An 11,897-nucleotide genomic window follows, 5' to 3' on the forward strand; every position below is an offset into this window, starting at 1 on the left:
CTGATGTTGCAATGGAACGTACAATTGACTCTCACTTCTTGGCAATATACGTTCTTTGCCCATACTACATTATATAGTATGCCAGATAAATATTCAGTATGTCCCAATACAGTATGTCAAAGCAGTATGCCAAAAATACCAGGATGTCCTACTACATCCGGTCACATTTTGCAGTATGCAAGCCAGCATGCTTTTCTGGCTTTTCTGACCCACAATCCTCTGCGCAGCGGATATATGAGCAAAAAGGTCAAAGTTCAAGGCGGGATGCTATGAGGAAGTAGTATGTCCTGATTGTATGCATACTGCATGCAACGGTACGTACTTTGTAAGGGCAGCTGCAGTACGTACTAAAAGAAAAAAGAAAAAATATGCAATTTGTAACGTAGCCTAAGTCACATGCTGCCTTCAAATGGTGTTGTGTTTACCGTGTTCACGAGAAGAGTCCATATGAACGCCCCCCTCTTGTGGTATTCACGACCTCGTAAATGAAAAGTTTCTGAAAGCTCAGAGTTTACGAATTGTGACGTGTTCGTTGACGTTGTCAAAAATGGTGGAGGCCTTCGAAGTTAATTTTTAAAGATAATATATTGTAATTTTAGTCGTATATTGTAATTCTTGGTAATTTTATAATATGACAGATATTCTCAACAGCCTCATCTTTTTCCTCTGTCATTATGCCTTTGCATTTCCTGCATTGTTACCCGCTTACTAGCTTGTTAAATTGTTATCGTCTGTGGCTTCTAGACGCCGACTGTAACGTTAATATTGTCGTTGCTTAGCAGCGGTGATATGCCATATCACCGCGCCTTTCCATGTTGTAAACACGAGCTCACGAGTTTCATCTGAAGGCACCAGTAGTCTGATTCATGACCTCAGTATTTCTAAAATCCTGACTATATGGCCCTGATTAAAAGAACGTCGCAAACACTGAGAGGATGACTTTTATGTAAGATTTTTTTGCAATATAAAAAAGTATATTGCCAGTAAAATATATAAAGCAGATGAGAGCAAATTTTTACTTGTGTTTAGAAATAAATGTGTCATCAGACATTTTTGAGTTCATCTTTGACCTTTAAAGGTCCCATATTATACTCATTTTCAGGTTCATACTTGATTTTATGTTTCTACTAGAACATGTTTACATGCTGTAATGTTAAAAAAAAACTTTATTTTCCTCATACTGTCGGCTTGAATATGCCTGTATTTACCCTCTGTCTTAAATGCTCCATTTTAGTGCATTTTGACGGAATGGCGATGGAATTGCAACAGAATTGCGTTGCTAGGCAACAGCTTGGATCCATGTGTACTTCCTGTCAGCTGATGACATTCACATACACTGCAACCAGTAATAAACTGGGACACATTTAGAATGTTTACATTTAAAATTGTGTAAAGGATCTAAATATTGTAAATTTGTGACATCACAAATGGACAGAAATCCTGACGGCTTGTTTCAAATGCAGAGTTTCTAAATACGGGCTGTGTGTATCTCCCTGTGGATTGAGTGTTTTGATACTTTCACAGTAAAAAGAAAAACATGAAAATCTCACTTTTTTATAATATGGGACCTTTAATAAAAAATAACAAGAACACATTTGGATATTACCAAACTATGATAAGTTCTATAATTCTACTGCAACTAGAGTTTTTTTGTGGCCACCGGATGTACTCCCCAACTGTCTTTGTTCACGTTGACTGGTGAAAGTATGTCAGTGGGTTACATTGACACCAGTGCAGAGCTGCAGGGAGGGAGGAGCCGATGAACTGGGTCACATGGTTGCACACTGGACTCGGATAACAGTCACTGCAAAAAACCCCAGTCCTTCACACCGCCGAGCTGCACCTCTCTCTATACCGCAGAACTACTATCATTGAATGGGACACGGCAGATTTCTACATTTAACTCAATTACACTGAAACGAGTTGTGTTTTGCTTGTTTTAGTAGATTTATGCGAGTATTACCGTCGACGACGAAAAAACTGCGCTTATATTTTGAAAACTTGCTGCTTCGGTTTTTAATGTGAGATTTTCTCAGTGATTATTATCGCTTCTTGTCTGTCACTGACACCCAAATCGTGGTTTTGTTTTTGTGTTGTTAATTTAAATGCTGTAGCTTAACAGGCAGTTTGCTAAACCAGTTATCCATCAGCGACTCTTCAGTTGCTGAACACAAACAGAAACACGGCTTCAGCACTGAGGTAGCACAGGAGGAGGAAAAACCCCAAAACTCAGAGGACATGGAGTCAACCAAAGCTGGTGAGTGTGCTTTAAATACACTTTAATAATAGTAGCTGCAGCAGCTTGTTGCAGTGGGCTTTAATTGTGCTGCTATTATGTTTATTACTAGCATGATATCTTTATATCCTGATAAAACCCTTTAAACTGTGTGCTGGTGTGTTAGTATTAACCTGTGTTACTGGGTGCCAGTGGGTCTGTTGTTATTGCCCCAGTAGTAGATGACTGCAGCAGTCAGTCTGTCTCACATGGACTCGTCCGTCTAGCCATGTGCCCGTGTGTTTACGCTCCACGTGCGTCGACGCTCATTGGTCGAGAGGCGCCGTGACGTCAACATTGCATAATTGGTGGCGTCAGGATGGTGTGGGGTCTCGCCACGGGTACACGTGAGACTGCTCACAGCAGCGCGCGGTGACCCAGTTTTCCCGGGGAAAAAAACATGCCAGCTCCACGTGGGGGCGGTTAGAAGTTGAAAAAAAAAGCTAGATAGCTGTGGTGCATTCAGGGCCCATGGGACACAATGCGCTTTGTGTATTGTACAGTGTTATTCAGGGGCTTTGGCTGGAAAATATTTCTAGAAATGACAACTGAGTTTTCATTATGATTTTGACATTATTTATTCAGTGAATTTTGATTGATAATATAAATAGTTTGTGTTACATTCCCTTTGAAAAACAAAATAATATTTTTTTTTGTGTAGATTTTTTTTTCTTATAAACCCAAATGACATGATAATTTTTTCAACATATTTGGTTTAAAAAATATTTCTAGAAATGACACACAATTTAGTTTTTATGCGATAATATGTTATGCGAACACTATGTGTCGTCGATTTATTCAGTGAATTTAGAATAATAGTATAAATATTTGGTGTTACATTCCCTTTGCTTATAAAACCAAATGACAGGACACCACTGACATAATGTGGTTTAACTAGACCTATAGGTTGAAATATTGACATTTCCCATGGGGCCTGAATGCAGCAAATCTTTTTGGTTGAAAAATCTTTCTAGAAATGACACACTACTCAGTTTTTATGTTATAATATATTATGTGAACATTGGTTTTGATGTTTACATCGTTTATTCAGTGAATTTTGAGTAAGAATATAGATTTTTTTTTACATTCCCTTTGAAAATTAAAAGTAATGATTATTTTCTGTGTAGGATTAATTTTTTATACAAGTTCCCAATTGACTTCTAACTGTTGACAGGTTGACATTTCCCCTGGGTCCTGAATGCAGCAATTCTTCTTGGCTGAAAAATATTTCTAGAAATGACACCCAACTCAGTTTTTATGTGATAATATATTATGTGAACTGTTACCATTGTTTATAATAATAGAATTGTTTGTGTTACATTCCTTTTGAAAAACTAAAATGAATGTTTTTTTTCTGTTTTTTTGCTTACAAACCCAAATGACAGGACACAATTGACATAATCTCTCCAAAATATGTGGTTTAACTAGACCTACGGGTTTCCAATTGAATTCTTTTCTGGATGCAGTTTTCCAGCTTTGTCAAATCTGTATCAAATAAATCAAACAGACAATATTGCAAGTTAATCCTCCGTACAAAATCTTATATTGCTATATTATTTGTCACTTTAATTTGGCATTATAGTACTATACCATTATATACCAAGCAGGAGTAATAACTGTTACATGTTGAGGATTGTTGAGCTTCAATATCTTTGCATTTTGAAATACACTTTGATGTGATTCATTTTGACAAAGGTTTTATTCTGAAAACTATTTTATGTCCTGTTTTTTCAAATGCTCCATATTATCTAACACACAGACATATAATGATAGGTATTTATTGATGGTCAGTATTTAGGAATGTGATTTGGCATGTTGTGATGTAGCCTGTATATACAGTATGTGGATGGCTGCAGGGGACATGCCAGACTACCTACCTCACACCCTTGTGAGGCTGACATTATGTAATGGCTGTTACCTAATCACTGAGAATGGCAGGGGGGAGAAATCATGCCAGCCTATGTTGAGGGAGAAAACCTTCTCAGTGACAGCAGCAGGCCGTCTGCTCAGCTCCTACTGGCTGAGGAAGTTGTTGTCGTAGCAGTGTGATCGGCCCTCTCAACGTGAATCTCCCCGGTAGCTGGTGATAAAGCTACAGTTACATTTCATCAGAGGGAAAGGAAACCGCATGGAGCTGGCATGAGCAGTGACAGCCACAATGACAGATCTGACAATGAATAAAGCGCCACCTACAGAAACTTGAATATAATCAACAGAAAATTAAAGGATTAAGATGTCACAGCATTTGGTGATTATTAGGTCATTTGGCACCAAATATTGGGTATTTTAACCGAGAATACACATCTGTTTGGGTTGCATCTTATTACCATAGTAGAAAAGATAAAGTGGAATTAAAGGATATTAAAGCTGCAACGATTAATCGATTAGTTGTCAACCATTAAATTAATCGCCAACTATTTTAATAATCGGTTTGAGTATTTTTTAAAGAAAGAGTCATAATTCTCTGATTCCAGCTTCTTTAATGTGAATTTCCTTAAATAATTACTCAAACTGATAAATCGATTATCGAAAATTGTTGGTGATTAATTTAACAGTTGGCAATTAATCGATTAATTGTTACAGCTTATTACTCAAACAGGAGGAAATAGTGTATTTGTTGGGGACTATTTTCTGCAGCGGATTAATACACATTTGTGCATTTATTGAGTATTTGTGGCAACAGGACGGTGTGTGTGGGATTGAGTCAAAACAAACTACAGTGTGTGTGTGTTCATGGTGATGAACGAACATGTCAGCCAGTGCAACAGTGTGGCTGAACTGGTGTGTTTTTAATAGTTTTTGGACAACAATGGAGCTCTATGGCACAGAGGAAGTAGATATATCACACAATACTTGTGAGTAGATTCCCTGTGGTCATGGCCCATTTTCTCTCTCTTCTCCACCAGGAGGTGTAATAGCCTACATCAGCTCGTCCAGCTCTGGCTCTGGCTCTAGCCCGGAGTCGTGCCACAGCGACTCCTCCAACGGCAGCTACCAGTCGTCCTCCCCGCCCCACGGCTCCTCGCCCAGCCGCCACCAGCCGGGTCAGCGGGCTGACCCCTCGCTCCCCACCGGCAGCCAAAACCTTCCAGGGACTAAGAAAAGCGGACGCGCCTCCTCCACTGCAAAATGTGGCATCACGAGTAAGATTTTATTCTTAAATACTTCACTTTACACTTATAATAAATAATGTAAAATATTAGTTAAGGCGTTTACAAAGTCACTAGTGTGTTCCTTTTTCCAGGTGAACTATAAGAATGTTTTTGTATCAATCAGAAATCAACGGCCTGGTGCTGCTGTGTAAGGTGTGCGGCGACGTGGCCTCTGGCTTCCACTACGGCGTCCACGCCTGCGAGGGTTGTAAGGTGAGGGTGGCTCGCTAAAACAACACCCCCACCCCCACACACACACACACACACACACATGACCCTGAATCAGAATCATTTGGATGTTGCCGCAGTGACTTTCGGCTGAAACTGAAGTGGGTCACTGCAGGCGTCGCCATCTGCACAGCTCCGACCAGAGACTCACTGAAACTAGTTCACTCTCCCCGTATTTATATCAGCGGCCCCTCATACCTCACGTTGCTGTGTGGCCTAGTTAACTGTGGGGAGCAGTGCATAGCGACAAACACACCACAGAGGAGGAACACACACACACACACACACACACACACACACACATTTTAGACTCATATGCATGGAATGCAAATGAGCCTTATTGGATATGAGCATGCTAACCTAGAAACGGAGCGCAATGCGCCATACTCTGAAAACCACGCCCACTAGAGTGGAAAACAATCGGCGCCCCAATAGGCGACCAAGGGCTATAACGCTAGAAATGCTGAAACACCTGTATCTAGCTAAAAACATAATTTTCAGCATGTCAATGGATCATTGTAGGACCCTTTGTCTACCAAGGGTGCAGTTGATAAGGCACTATCAAACATAATGCTGCATAGCTTTCTGATTTATCCACATTCCACTACAACACAAGTAGCATACTGTCAAAAATGCTCTAGCTCAACTTACAGAAATATAGTTGGCATAAAACTGACATTTGGACATAATACTTGCTGCACACATCTGCATACTTGAAGCTGGGGCCGACATCCAAGAACTAGCAGCGACGAAGGCCGCCTATTGTGTCGCCTAAAGGCGCCTTTGTCTTGGCCAAAAAGTTGCACTCAAGCACACCGCAAAGACTACAGCCGACGGCCAGTTGGCACGTACGCTCTGCGCCTGCGTGAGAGGAAATAACTCTCCATACCAGCAGGTGGCGGTAGTCTGTGTTCATGATTCAAAAAGGGAAACGGGACGACCGAGGACAGCGGATACACAAGCCTTTGTTATGATACGTACACACCACTCTCACTCACCACTTAGCTTCATTCCAGACGGCCATGTCGTTGTGAAAATATCTGTGTGTCGGAATGATTAGATGAGATGAAGATGAAAAATGAGAAGAGCCTTCTGTGTTTTGCTTTCCTTAAAATGTGTCAATCTAATTTTGACCTGTCCAGGCCCAGTTCCTCTCTCCCCGTGTCCTCACAGTGTTGCTGTTTGTCTTTGTGGACCCACAGGGCTTCTTCAGGAGGAGCATCCAGCAGAACATCCAGTATAAGAAGTGCCTTAAGAATGAGAGCTGCCCCATCATGAGGATCAACCGGAACCGCTGCCAGCAGTGCCGCTTCAAGAAATGCCTGATGGTCGGGATGTCCAGAGACTGTGAGTATCTGTGGTGATCACTGTCAGTCCTAGCAGGGTGAAAGAATACTTGATGGCAATGAGCCAATGAGTTTTAAAAAAATATATTATTGGATTATTTCACAATTGTCAGAATTCATTTTTTTGAATATTTAATTTCGTAACACTCATTAGGGGCCGTGTCCACCATTATTTTTTTAATGCTTATTTATGCCATGGTAAAAACGCCAGCAGTATGACAAGATGCTGATCATCTTTTTGCTTTGGTGGACGCTAGCCTTTACTGTCTAACTAGTAGAAACTGTCTAACTGTAGAACTGTAAAAAATAAAGGTGCGTCCTTCTAAAGTGATTCTCTCTTCACTGTTCAGCTGTGCGCTTTGGCCGAATCCCCAAGCGTGAGAAACAGCGCATGCTGCTGGAGATGCAGAGTGCCATGAACAACATGATGAACAACAGTCAGCTGCACAGCCAGCTCCAAAGCAGCCAGACGCTACCTATCGGCAAACCTCTGCCAGCCAGTGCCACGGAACCTACCTCAGAGGATGCCGACCCCGCCCCCTCCAGCTCCACATCCTCCTCATCGCGCTCCAGCCAACCAGACTCCAGCTCTGACCCCGAACCCACAATGGCCATGGACACCAGCCCCAGCTCAGCCTCGCCCGGCACGTCGGACAGCGGGGAGGAGGAGGTGATCGGCTCCGTCACCAGGGCCCACCAGGAGACCTTCATGTACAACCAGGAGCGGAGCAGCCTGATGGCCGAGGCCCCGCCCAGCCATCAGGCGGGCCCCCCAAACACTGGCTCAGCCAAAAACATCCCCAACCTCCGGACAGAGGAGTGCCAGGACACCTGGAACCACCACAATAACCACCACAATAACCTGGTCACCATGGCAGCACAGGAGCCCCCCACCTCCAGCATGGGCCCCCAGGTTCAGGAGGTCACCACCAACAACCACTGCCCCTTCAGGCTGTCCAGGAGGGCCGCCACCAGCCACTGCCCAGCCTACACACACGGAGCTTTCGGAGCTTCGTCCTCAGAGGGCCCCGCCCACGGAGCCTACAACGGGCCCCTTTGGAGAGGAGGCAACCGAATGCATCTGGTAAGATAACAAAGAGTAGGAAAATCAGCTGCTGTCTTTATTGTTGAGATCTGTAAAAACACCATCACAGCGGTGCAGCCTCCTAAAGATGAACTTAAATCTGCCCTCAGGTTTGTCCGATGAACACCTCTCCTCACGTGGACCCTCACAAGTCCGGCCACGAGGTGTGGGAGGAGTTTTCCCACAGCTTCACCCCCGCCGTCAGGGAGGTGGTGGAGTTCGCCAAGAAGATCCCCGGCTTCAGAGACCTGTCCCAGCACGACCAGGTCAGCCTGCTGAAGGCTGGCACCTTTGAGGTAAAAGCGATGTGCCACACAAGTATATTTTAGTTTTCATAGAAGGCCGACGTCGTGGCGTCAGAACAGATGTACCCAGGACTGATGGAGCCGTGTTTTTTGTTCTGCAGGTGTTGGTGGTTCGCTTCGCTTCCCTCTTCGACATGAAGGACCGCACCGTCACCTTTCTGGGTGGGAAGAAGTACAGCGTGGACACTCTGAGGGCCATGGGGGCCGGGGACCTCCTCAACTCCATGTTTGACTTCAGTGAGAAGCTCATCAACCTGGGCCTCAGCGAGCAGGAGATGAGCCTCTTCACCGCCGTGGTTCTGGTCTCTGCAGGTGGGTTTGATTTGCTAAAGCACAATCACAGCAAGCACAATACAATGCACACATATATATACAGTATGTACATACAGTATATAATATATATATACACACTTAATTGCTCATTTAGTTGGCAGTATGTTAGTATGCGATTTCGAACACAGTCAGGATGATGTCAACCTTTTTAATCTTATTCTGAATCGGTTATTATAGTAAACTAAAATGAAATAAGCAGTGAAAATATTTGTAGTAAAGTGAAATTAAATAAAAACTATCTTTTAAGAAAAACTAAACTGAAAAGATATTGCCTGGTTAAAAAATAAATTAAAATAAAATAAAACTAATGTTAATTCATTTCAGTTTTAGTTTTTTAGCTAAAATCACTACCGAAAAAAGGAGACGGCATGAATTTGCAACTCTCGTGACGTTGAACCACATAAATTTAATGGACTTGACGCTCCAGGAGATGGCGCTACATCCATTTCTACCCAGTTCTCTACCCATATATTTTGTATGTATATGTAGCTACACACTTCTCAGACATTATACCTGGCCCTTACAAAAACAAAAACAAACTAAAACTACTGTAAAACCAAAACTAAATATATAAAAACTAAACCTTTCTGAGAAACTAAAACTAGCAAACATACTCTAAAAAAATAAACTGAAATGAAATTGAAAAAGTCAAAACTAAAATAAAATAAAAACTAATTGAAAATTCAAAACTATTATAACCCTGCTCTGAATAATAATAATTCCCAAAATGTCAAATTATTAAAAAAAAAAAAAAAAAAAGATTAATAATACTTGTTTTTTCATATGTGAATAATGATGATAAATTGATGTATCATTGTGACCCAAACTTATTTTTAACTCCTATCCTCAAAATGTATGTCATAACACCGCTACTGTCCGTTCTTCCCAGATCGCTCCGGCATCGAGAATGTGAACTCGGTGGAAGCCCTGCAGGAGACTCTGATCCGCGCCCTGCGAAGCCTCATCACCAAGAACCACCCCAACGAGTCGGCCATCTTCACCAAGCTGCTGCTCAAACTGCCCGACCTGCGCTCGCTCAACAACATGCACTCGGAGGAGCTGCTGGCCTTCAAGGTCCATTCCTGAAGATTCCTCTCGTATACTTGACGCCCCGACACACAAACTGTAACGGCCCCGTGACCGGACCTGGAGGGCCACACGGACCAGCCAGCGCCGCCCACTCAACCACACATGCACCTCCACACTTCTCCCATGAGAAACTTTGAGCTTCAGTTTAGAAATAGAACTAAAGCTCAAACCTGACATTTAAAGGGGGGGAAGAAAGACCATAAGATGTTCTTGTACTGTACTGTAGGGCGTAAAAAGCCTGTGTGATGGTAATGCATACATACAGACACACTGATTGATGTATATGTTTCTTGTGTTTGTGTGTAGCATACTGTATGTTTGCAACTGTACAAACATTAGAAGCACTTTTCTGTATAGTGTAGACTGATATTTTTTGCATTCATAGTGCAATATGTGACTGCTTTATTGATTTTAGCTGTATAGTGAGGAGTCAAGAAACTTGTGTATGCTTTCGGTGGCAAACGTTCATTTGAATAGGTGCTGTGCTCATGTGATAAGGGGGAAGTTGTAGAGCTTGAAAAGAAGAAAAAAAACCCGGACACTGAAAGACTGACGAGTTAGTATTCTCTTTAAAAATAAAAGAAACAAAAAAAAAAGCAGAGGACAATGAGAGGAATGTGGGACGTAAAGCTGCTACGAGTCCCAGAGAAATCTGTTTTAATCTGACTGAATTATGGAAGCAAAAGAAAGCGTCGTCTTGCAGTTGTTGCTATGCTGTGTTTTTTTGTCTGTTGCGGGTCATTTTTCTGAATTATTTGTGATAAATGAAATGTATGGGTGTCACTCTGCTGCTTGCTGATTTCTACTCATGTATGAGTAGAAATTCATATTTTCCATTCTCTCACTTTTTTTTTTCTTGAAGAAAAAAAAAAAAAAATAATTCTGAGATCCCAGTGTCTGTATGTGTCCCAGGTCTTGTTGACTTCCTGCCAAGCAGTCGGAGTCAGACATGTGATGTTGCTGTCGGACACACTGGGTGCCGGAGAAAAAAACGTCTTGCAGCTCCCACTTGCTTGAATGAACATTTCTGTTTTACAAAACTGTACAGACTTTTAGCTGAGTGTTGTTAAACTGAATAGGTAGGACTATTCCGCTTAAAATATGATTGTAATGTCACTGATTGTAATTTAAAAGAAAATAAGCTGAGTCGAGGTGACAGCTGAGTTGCTGATGTTCAGATATTTTGCCATCTTTTTCGTTCCTCGTCGATGAATCCAGAGTGTCTGGCCTTTTAATATCCAGAGCTTCTGTCATTATGTTAACATTGCTGACATGTGGTTCTGTTCTCCTCTGTGAAAGGATTGCAGTATGCGTAGATTTCTATATAAATATATACATACTATCATACATACATAACTGTATAGATGAATATATCTATATAAATACATTTTATAAATGCAGTTCATGCTGTGAAGTGTTTTTTTTTTATTTGTCTGGTTGTCATTTAGTCAAGCAGAATCAATTAACTATTTGATGTTTAAATTTAAAGTGTCAGCAGGCAGCATATTTTTGGCATCTTTGGTCAAGAATTCCATAATATAATAATTTAGCATATTGTAATTCAAGTGTTCTGAGAGATAACTACATTCCTGCTCCTCCTCATGGCTCTGTTTTCAGGCTTTAGAAAATCTAGTCCGTGACGGGAGACTTTGACCAATCAAAGAGCGACCAATGAGAGAGCGTTCCTATTGGCTGTGCTCCGGTCATGTGACCGGAACTTGGAGGTTCTTCACCAGATCTCAACATGGCTGTCGTGCCAAACTTTTTCATTTTACAGCTAAACCGTGCACTACAAGTTGATTATGAAAACATTTGAGGAGAGAAATAGGCATTAACGTGACATAAAATTGATTCATATTTGATCGTCGCGGCCTAGTTTGACCGTTTGCTTTAAATGGGCATGGGAGTGTCCATAAAATATCCATCTATCTATCCATTTATCTATCAATCTATTGTGGCGTTACCTATGCTAATACCTGCCCTTATATAGTGTTTAGGAGGCATTACCGGTCGGTCACATGCCTCTAATTGACGATCAAGTGGGATTCATCATTCAACACACCTGGGTAGGAGCAGATTTGGATG

At 41.7% G+C, this 11,897-nt stretch overlaps 1 protein-coding gene across 1 annotated transcript; it reads left to right on the forward strand.

The window, feature by feature from the left end:
* Positions 1 to 1,813: 1,813 nt before the first annotated feature.
* On the forward strand, positions 1,814 to 11,212 carry nr1d2b (nuclear receptor subfamily 1, group D, member 2b). Its single transcript, XM_074614145.1, has 8 exons — positions 1,814 to 2,257; positions 5,182 to 5,418; positions 5,552 to 5,640; positions 6,858 to 7,002; positions 7,352 to 8,085; positions 8,196 to 8,381; positions 8,492 to 8,702; positions 9,613 to 11,212. The coding sequence occupies exons 1-8, from the start codon at positions 2,239 to 2,241 to the stop codon at positions 9,807 to 9,809; spliced, it is 1,818 nt and encodes a 605-aa protein (XP_074470246.1). The 5' UTR covers positions 1,814 to 2,238; the 3' UTR covers positions 9,810 to 11,212.
* The last annotated feature ends 685 nt before the right edge of the window (positions 11,213 to 11,897 follow it).

Source organism: Sebastes fasciatus, chromosome 17 (assembly GCF_043250625.1).
Source record: "Sebastes fasciatus isolate fSebFas1 chromosome 17, fSebFas1.pri, whole genome shotgun sequence".
Classification (NCBI taxonomy): domain Eukaryota; kingdom Metazoa; phylum Chordata; class Actinopteri; order Perciformes; family Sebastidae; genus Sebastes; species Sebastes fasciatus.